The sequence below is a fragment of the Microcaecilia unicolor genome, chromosome 3 (genome assembly GCF_901765095.1).
Source record: "Microcaecilia unicolor chromosome 3, aMicUni1.1, whole genome shotgun sequence".
Taxonomy (NCBI): domain Eukaryota; kingdom Metazoa; phylum Chordata; class Amphibia; order Gymnophiona; family Siphonopidae; genus Microcaecilia; species Microcaecilia unicolor.
Window position 1 is genome coordinate 219,346,738 of NC_044033.1, and position 20,749 is coordinate 219,367,486.

The window sequence follows — 20,749 nt, forward strand, 5'->3', positions numbered from 1 at the left end:
ACTCAGCGAGACAGCAGTAGGAAGTTATGTCAAATCAGTGAGAGCATTGTAGAGAAGAGCTCCTTGAGTTTTTGAAAGAAAATGCTCCTACCTATTGACTTTCACAAGTCTCTGAAGCAGAAACGAAATGCTGGCCAGTGTCAGACTTATGTGAAATAACTTGCAGTAGAGCTTATCATATATATATTTTTGATGTAATAAATATCACAAAATAAATAACAGAAAAGAGGTTTTTTTTATGCCGATGATAGACAGTGGAACCCCATAAGATAGCAGAGGTGTACTGAGGCTTTTTCCGCTTTGTGTTTTTTTGCACATGTTCAAAATTCCGGAAGCCTTGTTAGAATTGCTGAGTATCTGGTGTATGATATACGATGTGTATTTTGAAAATTTAAAAGAATAAAAGAACAGTTTGTGACCAGATATTACAGAAGACGGTGAAGCTGTCTCGAAATGAAGTGTGATAGCGCTCCTACACAGAAAGAGGGAAGCAGAGAAAATATAAATATCTACTCTCAGGGCACGAAACAAATAAGAGAGAATGAGACCAGAATGAATGAGGAGCCAGAGGTGGATGTAAAAGGCAGAACAACCGAAGAAGAGGATAGAGAACCAAAATCTAGACCCCAGACTGGAAAACTCTACGAATTTTGGCAAGAATTTCCTCCCCCCCCCCCCCCCCCCCCCCCCCCCCCACACCCACCAGGAAATAGCTAGTCTAGAGTAAGGAGCTCCTAGAAATAAGGGAAATAGCTCATTCATCCTTTAAAAACTGATGATGTGCCTTGACAATTTTTGTGTCTTGTAAGTGTGCTGCGAGATAAAAAAAGTTGAAAATCACTGGTGCAGGGAAGGAAGTGGGATTCCATGGCACAGGACATATTCTGCTGCAGTTTCCATTACCGTGGTATTGTGGAAACGTCTGTTCCTTGTCGTAGTGGATCCTTAACTCGTACCACCAGGATACTTCAATATTCAGAGATCACAGAAGTCTCATCATCTCACTTTTGGCCAAGTGTTGCTTTTGTTATGTCGTTATCAAAGATTATTTGAAAGCTGATGAGTTTTTCCTAATTTTCTAACAGTCAGCAGAAGTTACAGTCCTGAGCCCACAGTACAAACCCTAAATGTGGAAGAGGTTCAAGTTAGCATCGAGCTGGAAGAAGAAGAGGAGAATACTCATATCAAAAACAGTAAGCCAAAAAAAAATCCCCATTTACTAAATACTTGCAGAGCAGGATTAATGCATAGGGCAAATTAGACATATACCTTGTGCACAAGTCAACAAGGGGTCCACAGATTTGCCAAATTCCCACCTAAGAATGCTAAACTTATGAAATGTGGGATACTTTGGGCAGGGCCAGCCCAAGGGTTTCTAACTCCTTAGGAGAGCATTCAGGCATGTGCCTCTCCCCTTCCCCAGGGGTGGCTCAAGGTCCTACCCCTGTAGTTCAGCATCTCCTCTCCTCTTCCCTACCACCTTACCTCCCAGACCACTCCTAGTATCTCCCTCCTCTTCTCTGCTCCTTTCACTGCTGCCCTATCCATGGGCTGAAGTTGAAAGTGGGTTCAGCACCAACACAAGCAGTTAAACACAGGCCCACTCTAAAGTGCCGCTATGTCCACCCTCCCTTGTACAGTAGTTTCTGTGTGGAAGGGGACAGGATACACCAGCCCTTTGGAATGGGCCTGTGTTTTAACAGCCGGTGCCGGGCCTACTTTCAACTTCAGACAAGGTCCTGGAAAGTGTAGGGTAGCGATGGCAGGGGTAGGGAAGAGGAGGGAGATGTCAGATATGAGCTGGGGGTAGGGAAGAGAAGAGATGCTGGACTACAGGGGGTAGGACCTTGAGCTACCCTTGAGGGGGGGGGGGGGGGGCACAGGCCTGCATGTTCTCTTAGGATATTAGAACCCCAATCCTGCCCAAGGTAACCCACATTTCTCAGATACCATTCTTGGATGGGAAACTTGGCAGATCTGAGGGCCCCCTATTGACTTGGGCATAAAGCATATGCCTAGTTTGCTTATGCATTAAAGGCCCACACCAGCACTGAGTCGACTTTCAGCTTCATCCCGGATCCCTAAGAAACTAGGGCAGCAAAGGCAGGTGTGGGAAGAGAGATGCTTGATATGGGATGGATGGGAGAGCTCTGACTCTGGGCCAAGATAGGGGTGACAAGCAGGCCATTTTAAATTAAGAGAGGCCAATGGCTGGCGTAGTCTGCTGATGGTCTGCATTCCTATCAGTAGACATATATTTATCCCATCTTTGCTCTGTGTGGTTCCAGTTCCCTCTCAGGCCCCCTCAATCCATTACCTTCCATCATTTCCAACCTACTTCTAGTCCTTCCCCCGCTACAGGCACCATCTTCCAGCCCAGAGAAGCTTCAGAGGCTGGTCCTGAGTATGGCAGCAGGTTATGCATGAGTGTATGGATCTAATCAGTGTGCGCTCATAGACTGCATGGTGGTCCGTCTTGGTTCTGTACAGGAAGAAGGATGTGTGACCATTATATGCTCAGTCTCTGCATTGGCTTATAGCCTATTGCTGCCATGATACCCAGAATCAGTTTTATCCATGTTACTTCATCCTGGGAAGCAAAGGGAGAAATACAATGAATGGAGATCCTCAGGAGGTGGAAGCATAGTTGGTGAATAAGGGCCCGCAATTTGTTTGTCTAGGGCCCAATGTCATGTTACTCGAGCCCTGACTATTTCCTGTGTGCTACAGAGTGTTTGAAAGTTTATACATTGAAAGCAAATCTTATTACTGGCTTTCTGTTAAATGTTTATTATTAAGTGGATCTTATACTAAAACTTAGCCTTGAGTTATCTGCAGCAGGGCTCATTTTATTCCTATGGGCCCTGCTGCAGATAACTTGAGCTAATCTTTAGTATAAGACCCCCTAAGTTATTAAAATTCAGTTCTTTTAAGCTGGTAGATCTGAGGTTCAGGGACCCAGGTCAGGAATGAATCCCAGAGTTCTTGGTTAATGGCTTTACTCATAATGTAGGGAGGTGAGGATGATATACACAGAACCAACAAGATGAAATCAGACGTGATCTGTTTCCATCTGTTCATGTGCTCATTTGTACCTGTTCACAAGCCATACCTCTTCCTGTTATGTGTCAAATGCATCTTTAGCCAAACAAATGTAAATATTCTTTCCATAGCAATAACATTAATGAGCATGCTGTCATTTTTATCCAATAGATGATGGATCCAGGAATAACAGTAAGAGAATGAGAAGGCGTGATGGGCAGCAGAGGGAGGAATGGAAATGGAGAGACAGTCCAGACCTATCAGCTGACTGTGAAGGAGGTTTCAGTAGAGTAACATCACCCAGGCTGAAAGAAAAAGGCAAAAAAGCACACATAAAAAACACATATACCGAGCAAGAGAACGATTCCAACCATTTCCCAAATCTTTTAATAGATGCCGACGGGTGGGAAAACCTCACCACAAACTCAGATTTTGTTGAGGATCAAGAAAAGATTGAATGTGGGAATAAGTTCACTGAAAGGTCAAGCTACACCTACAACCAGAACTATCATAAAAGGGAGAAAACCATTACAAATACTGAAGGTGGGAAAAGAACCCCTGAAAAAACAAAACTTACAACGCATAGAAAAGCTCACATGCAAAAGAAACTATTAAAGTGTGAACAGTGTGAAACATTCTTTGGCTACAGAGGTGAGTTGAAAAGGCATGTAAAAATTCACTCAGGTGGAGGAGCGTTTCAGTGTCCAGAATGTGAGCAAAGTTTTGCTAGGGAATCGAATCTTACCGCACATATAAAAATTCATAGACAAGACAAACGTCGTAAGTACGCTAAGTGTGATAAGTGTTTTATAAACAGATCACAATGCACGGTTCATCAGAAATTTCACAGAGAGAAGAAAACATATAAATGTTTTGAATGTGATAAATATTTTAGTCAGAAAAGTAGCTTGAGAAGGCATGAGATGAATCATACTGGAGAGAAACCATTTCAATGTAATGAATGTGACAGATGGTTCCGTCAGAAATGCCACCTAAGATCCCATGAAAGGACCCACACAGGAGAGAAACCATATAAATGTTCTGGATGTCATAAATGTTTCAGTCGGAAGGACCAGTTGCAACTGCATGAAAGAACCCATACAGGAGAGACCTGGCAAACTACAAAAAATCAGTTGGTCATATAAGCAGAACTAAAACTAACAACAAGAAGAACACTTCTTTCTAAGGTGCACCTAGCTAATGTCCACAAAATCTACTGATCAATAATTTCTCCACCTGCAATCTGCATGCTGTTCACAGCAATAGATGTTGATATGATCATACTAACTGTAATAACATCATGGCAATACAGTAATAGGGCAATATGAGGGGAGTATATAGAACCAAACACCAGTTAATACTGAATATAGCTATCTTGGCCAGATGTAAGAGATAACATAATCTTAGTATAATATGTTTAACAATGAAAAAGATTTTGATAGCATACCCACTGTTGGATAATAAACAGCTCTGAAAAGAGATCAAGTACATACAGTTCACTGTAAAAATGTGGAAACTATACTCCTTCTGAATTATGAGAATGAACAGTTTGTATCAAGATCCATGAAAAATATTTCTGGGAGATTACCTGTCACCACTCTTATGTTGTCTGGCACTAAATCTACTGAGTACTTTTATCAATTCCTTAGACTATAGACAACATTGCACCAACTGCACAGCTGTAGTGACTATCACATAGCAGAAAAACTCCAAGAGTGGTAAGATGACATCAGGATGAATTTTAGTCTGGATAAATATGCTAAGGTAATCCCCCCCCCCCCCCCCCTTTAAGGGAAAACTGAGTAAAGCTGAAAACTTCTGTCTGAAGATTGTGACATAAAGGAACTTGAGCAAGAAAGTATGAATACATATCTAGGAACAGAGGAAGGAGAAGAAATCTAGCATAAATTATTGAGAAAAATTATCATCAGTGTATGTTATAGGAGACTGAAACAGATATTGAAAAGAACTTTAACAGCACAGAATAATATAAAAAACATCAATTAGTTGATAAAAGGCTTGATGCAGAACGTAGTAAATGAGAACAACACATGAACAATGTGGCAAATGGAAGAATCGTTGGCAAGTGATTATTCTGTGCAATGTATGCAAAGAAAGAAGATTCTCAAATACTAAAAAATACAATCAGATGCCACGAAAATGTATTGGGAACCATGAGCCTGATTAAAATGAACGTCCAAGCATACCTTGGTTATATCCTTTTAACTCTAGAAGGAAGCCCTATTTGGCACAATGCAAATATTGAGGTGAAGACTAGCAGTCAGTTTGAGAGATTGAGATCTTACTCATTTTCAACACAACTAATGGTCTACTCAATAAATAACAGTAAGGTTGCAAAATAAAACAATTCTTAACTAGCACTTCATTTCCATATACTCTCAAATGTGCCCGATGTGTACTGATTTAAGCTACACAAGCTTAACTGATTTGACTTAAACCTCTGATGAAGCCCAAGTTTATGGTAAAACCGGCCCTGTTGGGAAATATTTTCAAGATACGTGCATTTTGAAAAGTACAGTGCCATCTTGGATTACTCACTGAGCTTTGAAGCCCAGAATAATCAAATTTGGAAAAAAATCTTTTTTTAGAATGTCAGTTGAGGCTGATGAGGTCACATGTTCATAAATTTCATTTTGTACTTTTGGTTCAGGTGTTGATTTTGTCTAATCTTGATTACTGTAATTCACTGTATATTAAACTGAGTAGTAAGTTATTAGGCAAATTACAGTTATTACAGAATATAGTGATGGTTAATTTTTTTGACTGCGGAAATATGATAGTGTTTCTGGATATAAAAAAGAATTACATTGGCTTTGTGTTCGCTCAAGAATTATTTTTAAAACTGGATGTTTAGTTTTTCAGGTGTTAAATGGACAGCATCTGTATTGCTTAATCAATTTTTTATTTGCTGTTTTTATGCTTCTGTTTGAATTTGCAATAGTTTGCAACTGAAATATCCAGTTTTTAAGAATATGGTTTAAGAGGCCGCTTGGTTCAATGTTTTCATTTCAGACCCGTACTATTTGGAATGATCTACCAACTCCGATTGGTCAAGAAGTAAATTATATGCAGTTCCATAAGAAGTTATAAATCTTTTTATTCGATAAATTTTAGATTGTTTTTATGTTTTTCTTTTAATATCTTATCATTTCTTACCTTGACAAGTTTTGAATTGTAAACCACCTAGAACCTTTTGTTGGGATCAGCGCTGTCTATAAGTCATGAATTAGATTAGATTAAATTAGATTAGATAATTATTTGCACAATTGTGTTGGCTCAATGGTGTTCATTTTTTGCATGCATAGGTAATTGCTTGAAGGTTTTTTAGACCTATGATGATAGTGGGAATTAATGTAAACTATGAAGCATCATCAATGATGTGCTTTCCCTAAGTTTTGACGTCTTTTTCCTCCTAGCTGGCTATGTGCAATTTGTACAAATTAAGGGCTAGTTGCATTAAGAATTGTTTTATTTGGGAACTTTACTGTTATGTATTGAGTAGACCATTAGTTGTGTTGGATTTGTTCCTTGATTAGTCTACTAAGATCTCACATATTTTAGTATCTTATAAATTTTCCCCTGGCTTAGTGGTGAGGTGCATTACAGTCATAGTATGAAGAAAACCAAACAATTTGGAGATGGAGATTCTGTCCCCTTCCCCCCAAGAGAATGAAAATGGGTTTGAAGGACAAGGAGAATAATTAGAAACACCTACTCACTAACTTGAGCGCCCAAGAGGATAAACCTACTTCAGTACTATCTTACTTCTATCCTCTTCCTAATCTGGAACTCTCTATATATAATTGCTTGGTCTTCCACGTATTGGAGGAAAAGCCTCAACAGACTCCTTGATGTGGCTCTTAGTTATCTGGAGCTCTTGCTGTCATCATTGACATAAAAACCTCCAATCTACACAGTCTCTTTTTTTTATTTTTTTTATATATTGTTTTCCATATGTTAAACCACCACTTATCTTGCTGTTGTTCAGTCTGCTGTCGCTCAGTCTCTCCTTCCCATGGCCAACAATGGCCAAGGTTTCGGTCCTTCCTTCGGTTCCTGCCTCAGGGTCCGTGGTACTGGCAACTGTCTACACAAGAGAACAGCAGTATAATTAGAGTCATAAACAGTCCTTACAAGTCGCAGATATGTAGAGCTCCATCTGCATTCCTCACTTCACTGCAGCCCAGTATGCTCTGGTTTATATAGTGACATCAGACGCCACCTCACTCTTTCCCCCAATGGCCAGCTGAGACCACAGTGCCTCCTTTCAGAAAAAATGTATCCATTCGATTCTGGTGTTCAACCCACTAGCGTGCACCGTCTGTAACCGATAGATCCACTTTTGTTCCTGTTGTAATAACACCAGTTTCCTACCGCTTCCCTGGTGTTAAACTGCACCTGTTGTAGGACAACACGCCGGAGGGACTCAAACGTATGACCCTCTTTCTCACAGTGTGCTGCCAAAGGTGCTGTCAGCTTTTTGATGTGTATATTACTTTTGTACTCTATCAGTCACGTCACCAATTTTCTCTTGGTTTGCCCAACATATAGCTTATGACACAGACATTGTACACAGTAAACTGCATACTCAGAGACACAAGACGTTTTGGGCCTTAAAGTATATTCCTGACCTGACTGTGGGTCTATGAATCTTGACGTCTCTATCATCATCTCACACATGCGGCATGACCCGCATCTTGTATGTCCTGTCACTCTTTCTATCTGAGAATCCAGGGGTCTCAGACCGGCAGAGGGCAATATTTCTTTTAGATTTCTGCCCCTGCTGAAAGCCATCCTAACTCTCACATCCTTGAAAATTGGTAATGTCTGCACAATGTGCCAATGTTTCTTAATTGTTGCCGCAACTTGTGCTGCCATTGTAGTATATCTCCAGACACACGTTGTAATTTTCACCTCTGCTGTGTCATCTCTATTCCTCAGCATTAACAAATGCTCTTTGTTATTGAATTTAGCTCTTCTATACGCATTCTGAACGATGTACTTCGAGTATCCCCTCTCACGTAATCTCTCTCTCAAATCCTTAGACTGTCCCCTGAAGTCTTCTTCATCCGAACAGATCCTTCTGTATCTCAGAAACTGGGATGGGGTAGGCTATCCTTCAACTTCTTTGGGTGGCAGCTAGTGTACTCCAGGAAAGTGTTCCTATTTGTACTTTTCCTGAAGACCGTTGTCGTGAGCCCATCCCTATTCTTCGTAATCAGTACATCTAAAAAAGAGATGCTGGTCTGACTTGCTTCCATAGTAAATCTTAATGTCGGATGCCCCCGGTTCAAATCTTGTACAAATGCCTCCAGCTCACTCTTCTCCCCATCCCACATACAGAAAACATCATCTATATACCTCACCCATAATTTTGCCTTCGAATAATGGGTGGAAGAATATACGACTTCTTCAAACTGCACTACAAACAGGTTGGCTATTGAGGGGGCCATCGTTACATGGCTACTCTGGACAGTTGTTTAAATAATCTCCATTCAAATTGAAAGAAATTATTTTTCATCGCTAGAGAGGCCAAGGTGATTATGAAAGTTGTGGGAACCCTTTGATTGTCCCTCATATTCAGCACTCTCGTTAACACTCCTAATGCCTCTTCTTGTGGGATGACTGTATACAAGCTCACTATATCCATAGTGACCATCCACCAGTCCTCTTGGACATTCCCTAGACTATTCAAATGATTCAGAAAGTCCGTAGTGTCTTTAAAGTAGGATTTGGTGTACTTTAAAAGATGCGGGTCATGCTGCATGTGTGAGATGATGATAGAGATGTCAAGATTCATAGACCCACAGTCAGGTCAGGAATATACTTTAAGGACCAAAACATCTTGTGTCTCTGAGTATGTAGTGTACTGTGTACAATGTCTGTGTAACAAGCTATATGTTGGGCAAACCACGAGAAAATTGGTGACGCGACTGATAGCTTTTTGATTTGTATATTACTTTTGTGCTCTGACAGCACGTTTGGCAGCACACTGTGAGAAAGAGGGTCATACGTTTGAGTCCCTCCGGTGTGTTGTCCTACAACAGGTGCAGTTTAACACCAGGGGAGGCGATAGGAAACTGGTGTTATTACCAGAAAGTGGATCTATCGGTTACAGACGGTGCACGTTAGTGGGTTGAACACCAGAATCGAATGGATACATTTTTTCTGAAAGGAGGCACTGTGGTCTCAGCTGGCCATTGGGGAAAGAGTGAGGTGGCGTCTGATGTCACTATATAAACCAGAGCAGGAAGTAAGTGAACACTTCCAGAGAGAATACCGGGCTGCAGTGAAGTGAGGAATGCAGATGGAGCTCTACATATCTGCGACTTGTAAGGACTGTTTATGACTCTAATTATACTGCTGTTCTCTTGTGTAGACAGTCGCCAGTACCATGGACCCTGAGGCAGGAACCGAAGGAAGGATCGAAACCTTGGCCATTGTCGGCCTTGGGAAGGAGAGACTGAGTGACAGCAGACTGAACAACAGCAAGATAAGTGGTGGTTTAACATTTAACGTATGAAAAACAATCTATATAAAAAAATTAAAAAAGAGACTGTGTAGATTGGAGGTTTTTATGCCAGTGATGACAGCAAGAACTCCGGATAACTAAGAGCCTAAGAGCCACGTCAAGGAGTCTGTTGAGGCTTTTCCTCAATACGTTGAAGACCAAGCAATTATATATAGAGAGTTCCAGATTAGGAAGAAGATAGGAGTAAGATACTACTCAAGGATAATAGTTGTCTTGCTATGTCTTTAAAAGCAAAGATGGCAATTCTATAAACTGAGATCTCATTTTAGATGGGAAAAATGGTTGCACTTTTAACACTAGTTCTTAAGGGGGCACCTAAGCCATTATAGAACACTAGCAGAAAGTGGTATTGACATTCCAAAACTTAGGCGCGCCTACTTATGACAGGTCAGTAGCTGGGCGTGCCTAAGTGCGCCATACAATGTTTGCAACTTACAGTGTTCTGTAAGTTGTTTGTATCACTTGGGATACACCCATGGCCACTGTTCTTTTTAAGCTGAGTGGGGGTCCTCCACCTACAGTCCTGCCAGTGGGTGGCGCTGTTTCACTATCACATTTTAATAGTGAGGGACAGGCAAGCTCTGCAGGTCTACAGGGAACTTGCCTGTCCCTAGGATTGAAAGCACAGTATTGAAGCAGCACCCCCTACTGGTAGCAATGCAGATGGAGGACTCCCGCTCAGCTTAGAGTGAAAGTGCCCATGTCATGTTCATGTTGCGCCCATGTGTATGCCTCCTTGATAGGTGCATGATAAGCAATTTTTGGGCACACTGTTCATAGAACAGCATCTAGCATTTATACATGTAACTTGCCCATAATTGGCACCAATCACGCTAATATTCTTTAAACTAGATGCCAGCTTATACCATTGCCTTTAAAATGTCAAAGTGAAAAAGCAATAGCTGTAAACTTAAGGGGCCTGATATTCACCTGGCAGGGGCAGCATGATTGCTGTTGGCCGCTGGCATTAAACCCAGATATTCAATTCTGGAACGTTTCCGGTGACCAGCATTGACTATCCAGGTTTATTATGGCAGCTAAAAAGTTAGCTGGCTGTGCTGATATTCAACACTAAGGGCCCCTCTTACAAAGCGGCGGTAAGCCCAATGAGGGCTTACCGCTTTCTAAAAAAAGTTACTACCATCAGGCTACTGCAGCAGCATGCTGTTATATCTGGCGCTACAAATATATATATGTTTGTAGTGCCGGTGTGTACTACTACTACTTAGCATTTCTATAGCGCTACTAGGGTTACGCAGCGCTGTACAAGTTAAAACATGGGGAAGGACAGTCCCTGCTCAAGAGAGCTTAATGGGGAGTGCCCGTTACCGCCAGGTTAGCGTGGGAGCCCTTACCACCACCTCAATGGGTGGCGGTAAGGGCTTACCCCTGAGATGGCCGCATGGCAAGTGCTTCACTTGCCGTATGGCCAGTTCCCACTGTAAAAGGGGGTCTCGGTGTGCGTCAAAAACACATGCCGATGCCAGCGCAGGCCCTCTTTTGTCACAGCTTGGTAATAAGGGCCCTAAGGGTCTTATTCTATAAAGGTTATGCTCCTAAATTTACGCTTCTAAATGTATGCTAAATCTATGAGCGCAATAGGCCCAAAATTAGAAGCATAAATTTAGGAGCATAGATTTAAAACATACATTTAGGAGCGTAAACTTTATAGAATAAAGCCCTCACTAGTTAACTTTTTAGCATTCAAACATAGGCCTGCAATTTAAGCAGCATATTTTGACCACTGAACTAAGCCAGTTTGGTGCTGAATATCCACACCTAGCGGACCGGGTGTATTCTATAACAATGTGCATAGATTTTAGAAATGCCCACCACACCCCCTTTTCAGCTATGTGCATTACAATTTAAAAGCATCACTTTACAGAATACGCTTAGGCAGTTGTGCATGGAACTTAATTAGCTAAGACTGCCTTGTTAGCTAATTGAGTTACAAGCGCAAATCCAGAATATGACTGGATTTGGACATGTAACTTAAGTCACAGTATATAGAATCCGGGGGTAAGTGGGTAATTTTCAGTGGTCTCGGGTGCACTTGAATGTAACTCACCTTGAGCTACTAGTGAAAAAGGTGTGAACAAAATCCTAATTAATAATTAAATTTCAAGCAGAACGTAGAAGAAAGATAAAGCACCATGTGGCAACAACAAAATGAAGCAGTGAGGCAATAAGGTAGATGGAACAAAACCAAGAAATCAGTAGTTTATTGTTCAATTCATCAACCAGCATTCATGGCATAGATAAAAGGATTCAGTCTTGACATGGCCATGTTTCAGCAAACGATGGCTGCATCAGGAGTCGTACAGTTCTATGAAGTGTCATAAACAATATTTGAACCGTAGGGGCTCATTTTCAAAGCACTTAGCCTCCCAAAGTTCCATAGAAACCTATGGAACTTAGCCTCCCAAAGTGCTTTGAAAATATGCCTCCCTTGGTGATGATCATTTGTGGAGTGGACAGCCAACCTTGGCTGTAAAATGCCACAAGGGAACCCAACTGGGTTGGGATCCGTGAAAGCTTCTTCTGATTCTCTGAAGTCCAAAAATTTGCCACTCATCTGTATTCTACAGCAGCTTCTTTTGTGACCAGAAGTCAAAGTTGGCTGTTCACCAATGATCATCACTAAATATTGTTTGTGCCACATCATAGAGCTGTAGAACTTCTGATGAAGGCATCATTTGCCAAAACATGGCTGTACTGAGTCTTTAAGTGATTTTATCTATGCATCAAATGCTGGTTGATGAATTGAACAAGAGTCTTTGAGTTCTTTTATCTGTGCCGCAAACGCTGGTTGATGAATTGGACAAGAGTCTTTGATTTCATTTGTGCATCAAACACTTGTTGATGAATTGAACAAGAGTCTTTGAGTTCTAATATCTGTGTCACAAACACTGATTGATGAATTGAATAAGAGTCTTTGAGTTCTAATATCTGTGTCACAAACACTGATTGATGAATTGAATAAGAGTCTTTGAGTTCTTTTATCTGTGCTGCAAATGCTGGTTGATGTATTGAACAAGAGTCTTTGAGTTCTTTTATCTATACGCAAACGCTGGTGGATGAATTGAACAAGAGTCTTTGAGTTCTTGTATCTATGCCGCAAACGCTGATGGATGAATTGAACAAGAGTCTTTGAGTTCTTTTATCTGTGCCATAAACACTGGTTGATGAATTGAACAATAAAGGCTTACTTGATTCTTTGGTTTAATTACATTTCTAGCCAACATATACTTTCTACCCTTGCCCCTGGCAGCCAATTTTCAATGGGCCTTAAAACATTGATGGTGCCCAGTGCCCATGGACTTGTGTAACCTACGTAACTTGCTGGTTCAGATTATGTGGGATTAAGCTGTGAAATCTCTGTATATATATATATATATTTTTTTTTTTTTTTTTGTGGTTAGAGCACCAGGCTGAAAACCAAGAATCCCAGTTCAATTCCTGCTCCTGCTTCCTGTGATCTTGAGCAAGTCACTAAACCCTTCATTACCTCAAGTACAAAGTTTGGGGTCCTTTTACTAAGTTGTGGTAAAAAGTGGACTTTTGTGCACTTTTTCCCTTGTGCATGGTTGTTCCCGTACGCTAAGGCCATTTTTACCACAGCAGTAAAAATGGCCTTTTTCTATTTTCGTAATTAATGGCCATGCACTAATGTTCAAAGACAAAGAAAAATTTAGTGTAGTAGGTTCAGATGGAACAAGATAGTTAGCAGAGCCGCAAATCAGAGGAAGCAAGATTTATTGAAGGAACAGACATGGCCTGTGTTTCGTATGAACTTAAGAATAGCCATACTGGGTCAAACCACTCGTTCATCAAGCCCAGTATCCTGCTTCCAACAGTGGCCAATTCAAGTCACAAGTACCTGACCGAATCACAAATAGTAGCAACATACATGCTACTGATCCCAGGGACAAGCAGTGGCTTTCCCCTTGTCTATCTCAATAGTAGACTATGGAATTTTCCACCAGGAACTTGTCCAAACCTTTTAAACCCAGATACACTGACTGCTGATTCCATATCCTCTGGCAACGAGTTTCAGAGCTTAACTCTTTGTGAAGTGAAAAAATATTTCCTCCTGTTCATTTTAAAAGTAGTATCATGCAACTTCCTTAAGTGTCCCCTAGTCTTTGTACTTTTTTTGAAAGAGTAAAAAATCAATTTACTTTTACCAGTTCTACACCACTCAGTATTTTGTAGTCCTCTATCATACCCCCCCCCCCCCCCCCCCATAGCCATCCTCTTAAGCCTTTCCTCACATGAGATGAGTTCCAGCCCATAATCATTTTGGTTGCCCTTCTTTGAACCTTTTCTAATTCTGCTATATCTTTTGTAAGATATGGCAACCAGAATTGCACACAGTACTCAAGGTGTGGTTGAACTGTGGAGCAACACAGAGGTATGATAATATTCTTTGTCTTATTTTCTGTCCCTTTCCTAATAATTCCTAGCATCCTATTTGATTTTTTTGGCCGCCACCACACACTGGGCAGAAGATTCCATCATACTGTCCACGATGACACCTAGATCTTTTTCTTGGATGCTGACTTCTAGGGTGGAATCTAACATCAAATAACTATGATTTGGCTTATTCTTCCCAATGTGCATCACTTTGCACTTGACTACATTAAATCTCATCTGCCATCTGGATGCCCAGTCTTTCAGCTTCCTTAGGTCTTCCTACAATTTTCACAATCTGCATACATTTTAACAACTTTGAACAGTTTTTTGTCGTTTGCAAGTCTAATTACCTCACTAGTTGTTCCTATTTCCAGATCACTAATAAATATGTTAAATAGCACCAGTCCCAGTACAGATCCCTGGGGCACTCCTCTATTCACCCTTTTCCACTGAGTGTTTTCTATCCATCAACTAGTCCCTAATCCACAGTAGAACTTTGCTTTCTATCCCACGGGTTTTTTTAATATAAAGAGTTCACAAAAAAATGCTATTGAATTTATATCAATGGATGACTTCATATCAGTTCATCATGGAAGCTGTCATTTTACGACCCCTGAGACAGGCATTTGGCTGAAATATGGGCTGTATCAGGTCCTTCAATAAATCTTGCTTCATCCAGTTTGAGGCTCCGCTGTCTTTCTTGTTCCAGCTGGGTCCACTACACTACATTCTTCTTGTTGCTTGGTTTGTGTTGCTGCCTCCCTTTGGTTTGTCCATCATACACTAATGTTGCCATTAGCGTGCTGCCATTAAACAGAATTAGCGCACGTGCTCTTACCGCTACCCATTTTGTAAGCAGCTAGGGCTTATGCTATTCCTCTCCTAGCCAGTTAGTGCACACTAATGTACCTGCAATGAGAGGCCCTTTTACTAGAGGTTTGGCACACGTCCGGAACTATTGCCGGGCTACCGCAGGAGCCCAGCAGTAATTCCTACCCCCAGCGCATGCCATTTCCGGTGCTACAGTAATTTTTTAGATTTGTGTAGCACCAGAACTTAACTGGCGTGAATCGATGCTGCCCGGTTACCGCCGGGTTAGCACGGGAGCACTTACTACCATCTCAATAGGCTCCCCACCAAAATGGCCAGCCTTTTACCTGCTGCAGTAAAAGGGAGCCTCAGTGAGCATCAAAGACACGCTCTGATGCTAGCACAGGCCCCCTTTTACTGCAGCTTAGTAAAAGGACCGCTAACTGATTAGAATAGGAATGCCCACTCAACAGCCCCCAGACACGCCCATTAAAAAGGTTGGCAAAATTTTTAGCGTATGGTTTGTGCGTGCACGTTCAGCACTTACTGCAGGATGCCTGATCGTATCCCACGGTGCGCCATTTTAAGCTGTGTTAACACCTAACGCAGCTTAGTAAAAATGTCCCTTTGAATGTAAACACTCCGGGGACAGGGAAATACCTAGTGTACCTGAATATAACTCACCTTGAGCTACTATTGAAAAAAGTATCGGCTAAATTTAGAGTACTGCGTGCAATTCTGGAGACCGCGGCTATAGAAAGATATAAACAGGACGGAGTCTGTCCAGAGGGCGGCTACAAAATTGGTCATTGGTCTCTGTTGTAGGGGACAGGCTCATGAACCTCAATATGTATACACTGGAAAAGAGGCAGGAGGGGGGATATGATAGAGACGTTTAACTACCTCAGTGGCATTAATGTACAGGAGGTGAGCCTTTTTCAAATGAAGGAAAATTCTGGAATGAGAGGGCATAGGATGAAGTTATGAGGAAACAGGCTTATGGGGAATCTAAGAAAATACTTTTTCACGGAAAGAATGCGTGGAATGGCCTCCCGATGTAGGTCATGGAGACAAGGACTGTGTCAGAATTTAAGAAAGCGTGGGACAGGCACGTGGGATCTCTTAGGAAAAGGAGTTAGGAGTTACTGAGGATGGGCAGACTGGTTGGGCCATTTGGCCCTTCTTTGCTGTCAAGTTTCTATGTTAATTCTAAATAAATAAAAAATTTAGGGGTCCTTTTACCAGGCTGCGGTAAGGGTCCCGCGGTAACCCAGTGGTAACCACTGCCGAAATACCACCGGGTTAGCGCCGCACTAGAAATTACGGAGGTATTCTTTGTAGCACTGGAAATAGGATGTGCTCAAGACGGAACTACCCCTGGCAGCCACGTTAGGCCGGCGGTAGTTCTGGGTTGCCATGTGGCAACTCTTTAATAAAAGGGCCCCTTAGGGTACTACATTCAATACAGTAGACATCAGGGTAATGGACAAAAATAATGGTGGAAAACCCAAAAAAAAAACAAGTTGTCTTTTTGTATAGCTTTATCACACGTGTAGACATCTGCACCAGACTGAATCGTTTTAGCAAGTTTTATAAAATAACAATTTTGTTTTCCCGAACTGAGGAGGTGGGAGTGGATGCTGGGAAGAGAACATGGATACGTAAGTGGAGTGTACAGTAGATAATATAAATAATAAATCTAAATAATGGAAACACTATAATTACATCCACTCACAACCCTGAGCAACTGTAGCACCCACCTGCCTATGCACTCAAAGCAACAGAAACTCCACATTCATATTCTTCTCTGTACAGTCTTCCATACTGTCTCCACCTCCAAAACGCTTACCAAACACTATCTAAACCTACCTCTTTAATCAACCAGCCCTCTCTTTTCCTCCTTGATAGGAGAAACTGTAAGACACTTTGGGGCCCTTTTTACCAAGCTGCGTAGGTGTCTATATGCCCTGCCCTGCTACCGCATGGCTCTTGCGGTAATTTCATATTTGATGCTCATTCGCTATGCGCGCCGGAAAATATTTTTATTTTCTGGTGCACTGGCAAAAATCGCCATTTTGCACATGTAGACCATTACTGTCCAGTTACCGCATAAGACCTTACCGCTAGATCGATGGCTGGCAGTAAGGTCTCAGACCCAAAATGGACGCGCAGCAATTTTCATTTTGCCGCACGTCCATTTTCGGCAAAATTTTTTAAAAAGGCATTTTTTTACAGGCACGCTGAAAAATGATTCTGCGTGTGCCCAAAACACACATCTACACTACCGCAGGCCATTTTCAGCGCACCTTTGTTAAAGGGCCCCTTTCTCTGTCTCAGATCATAGAGTTACAGAATGCTCTCTTTTGTGTAACTACACAAGTATAGACTTGTTTTTAAAAGATACTTTTTTGAAGAATTTAAAAGACAAAAAAAGTAGCTGACTTGAGTGGGCAAATTTACTTCTCAGTCCTCTAGCTATAATTTTTGTCAATGTTAATGTTCTGTTAATATTTTGTAGATATACTGTAGTTTATACTCAATCTTCAGATTTTTCTTCTACCATCTCTCATTTTACTGTCCTTAAAGCTATGCTACACCAAGTACATTAACTCCTTTGCAAATTGAGGGGCCCTTTTACTAAGCCACGTAGGCGCCTATGTGTGCCCAACGCTCGACAATTTGGAACTATCACCACGCTACTGTGTGGCCAGGGCAATGATTTCATTTTTTATGTGCGTCCAGTACGTGCACCAGAAAATATATTTTATTTTCCAGCGTGCAGTACTAACTGGGCAGTAATCGGCATTGTACGCGCACTGACGATTATCGCTCAGTTAACGCGTGAGACCTTACCACTAAGTCAGTGGGTGGCGGTGAGGTCGCAGGCCCAAAATGGATGCACACCAATTTTCATTTTGCCGCACATCCATTTTTGGCCAAAAAAAAGGGCCTTTTTTGCAGGTGCACTGAAAAATGGACCTGCACGTGTCCAATACACGCGTCTACAACAGCACAGGCCATTTTTCAGCGCAGCTTAGTAAAAGGACCCCTAAATTCTTCACTTCCTGTCTTCCCTTTCTTCCTTGCTTTCCACCTTTTTTTCTCCTATTTTATGTCCTTCCTTCATCCTTTCTTCTTTCATTATTCTCCTTTTCTTTCTCTGCTTCTTCTTCCATCTCTTCATTGGTCTCTTCATTTTCTTTCAGCTTTTCTTTCTACTTCTCTGCATGTTGTTCCTTTGTATTCTCTTCTACCTCTTCATCAGCTTCTCCTTTTCTCTCTGAACTTCTTTCTCCTGCTTCTTGTCTAGTTTTTACTATTCTTGAAACCTGCTTGCATGTTGCAACTTGCTTTTTTTCTGTATACAAGTACTGTTACACCAGAATTCACCCATTCTCCTGGATCTGCAGTTGGGGAAATATATCAGAGGATTAGTGCAGGCACATAGAAAGACTGTCTCAGATATGTACTTGATTGTGATTATATGGCATTACAAATAATATAAGTGTGAAAAAGCTGAATTTCTGGACGAGATTGAAGGATGACTTGAGAATAGTACTGAAATACATGAAGAAAAGATGTCAGAAATTGGGGATCAGTCTGAGATGGGTTAAAAACTGTGTACTTGCCAAGAGGCAGGGAGAAAGATACCTAAATTTGTTCCCCTTTTAGTCTGTTCTGCCCAGGAATTTAGAATACCCTTTCATTTACGAAGTATTCTCATATAGGAGTAACTTTCAGTTTTAATTATTTCTTTATATTTTATATTTTTCTTTTGGGAATTTTTTTTATTTGCTTTAATTCAATATTTCTATTTTTCCTTTTTATCTCTTTGCCCCCTCCCCATTGCCCTTAGAGGTTCTTTGTATTGTGTACATTGTCCTAACATTGTGTTACATCGATAATCCTGAAAGCATCTGAAGCCAAAACATGTAGAGGTCTAATATAGTCTAATAACAATGATGGATGACTAATAGGCATATGCCATTGGCAACATATTTAGACTTGTAGCATCCCACTGTTTTTATGTTTTGTTGATTGATGATTTGTTTATTAAAGGATATTTAAACTGTTTTGCTTTTATGATTAAAACTTTTTCTGATTACTTGATTATTTTTCATATTGTTTCTCTTGGTGTTGTAATTCTGGATTTATAATTTGTGTATACCCCTTGATTTTGATTGATATTAACATAACCCGCCCCCCCCTCCAGATTCTGTAATTGACGCATAAATTTCCACATGCAGAATTGCGCACTATTCTGAGATGCACATGCAATTAAATTGGCTAATGAGCCAATTAGCGCCAATAATTGGGTAGTAAAAATCCATTTTTGGTATTAATCTTGCTAAGTGCTATTCTATCAAGATTGGCACGCAAATCTTACAGCGCGCAACTCAAAATAGGGTGTGGCCGTGGAGGGGCATGGGCAGATGAAGGGTGTTTTCTAAAGATGCATGCAGTATTACTGAATACCAGGGATATGCGCCTAAATTCCACGCTAGGATTTACACCAGGTTTCAGTTGGTGTAAAACCTCACGCCCAAAGCTCGCTACAGAAATCAGCTCTAAGGGGCCCTTTAACAAAGGTGCAGTGAAAAATGGCCTGCAGTAGTGAAGACGCATGTTTTGGGAGCACGCAGAATCATTTTTCAGTGCACCTGTAAAAAAATGCCTTTATAAAAATTTTTGCTGAAACTGGATGTGCGGCAAAATGAAAATTGCCGCCCGTCCATTTTGCGTCTGAGACCTTACGCCAGCCATTGACCTAGCGGTAAAGTCTCACGCAGTAACTGGGCGGTAATGACCTACACACGCCAAATGCCACTTGACACACGTATTGGACGCATTCCAAAAATGAAATTACCGCAAGTGCCACATGGTAGCCAGGTGGTAACTCCATTTTGGTGCACATTGGACATGCGTAGACCACTTACATGGCATAGTAAAAGGGCCCCTAAGTGTTATTCTATAAATGGCACACAAAATATCAAAGGCCAATTCATGGATGCAGCATGACTGTCCACCAGGAAAGCACAGAGGACAAGCAGACCAGCAGTCTGGAAAGATGTGCAGCTTTATTATAAATAGTCACCCGACGTGGCCATATTTCACCCTCAGGCTGCGTCAGGGATAGGAACTAATATTCAAACAAACATTCAAATTAAAATCATATAAATAATAAAAGTCATAATCCTTTCATCCATACAAATAGCACAGATATCAAGATCATATATTATTATTTTTATTATTTATTGCATTTGTACCCCACATTATCCCACCTTTTTGCAGGCTCAATGTGGCTTACAGAGTGTTGTAATGATATAGTTGTTACATGATTTTAGATACAGTCGATAATAAGCTGAAGGTAAAGAGGGTTTAGATGGAAGGTGTTGGGTAAAATGTGCATGTTACCTTTAAAACTAAAGTCTTCAAATAAAAATCAACTGAATCAAAATCATATAAAAACGTGCATGTTACCATTAAAACTAAAGACTTCCAATAAAAAGCATCTGAACCAAAATTGTATAAAACATGCGTTAAAACTAAAGACTTCCAATAAAACCCATCTGAACCAAAATCATATAAAATGTGCGTGTTAACTTTAAAAGTAAAGACTTCCAATAAAAAACATCTGAACCATTTGGAGAATATGTTGTATAGAAGAGCTGTAAATAGCATTGATATATATAGGACAGATTTGAAAACCAAAGAAGCAGGCAAAAACATGTTCTATAAAACAACTCTCACACAGAGGAGAATCTGTGGGGTCGAGGTGATGAGGACGTATGTCAGAGAGAGAGAGAGTTCCACTCAGGCACAGTTGAGATTCTTGATAGAAAAGACACCAAACTCGTCGTAGAAAGAATATTTAGCAAACAAGTTATTTTGTTATAAAGATCAAGTGAGTTCATCAGAAAGGCTTCT

The 20,749-nt window shown here is 40.9% G+C and overlaps 1 protein-coding gene across 2 annotated transcripts in view; it reads left to right on the forward strand.

The window, feature by feature from the left end:
- Positions 1-20,749, forward strand: part of LOC115466319 (zinc finger protein 182-like) — a 66,570-nt gene that overhangs the window by 27,734 nt on the left and 18,087 nt on the right. The window contains exons 6-7 of one of the 2 annotated variants that reach the window (XM_030197490.1): positions 1,086-1,193; positions 3,214-3,693. In XM_030197490.1, the coding sequence (XP_030053350.1) occupies positions 1,086-1,193; positions 3,214-3,693 (588 nt within the window). Of the gene's footprint in view, positions 1-1,085; positions 1,194-3,213; positions 4,818-20,749 lie in introns of those variants that run through there. The other variant, XM_030197489.1, reaches the window with a different exon arrangement.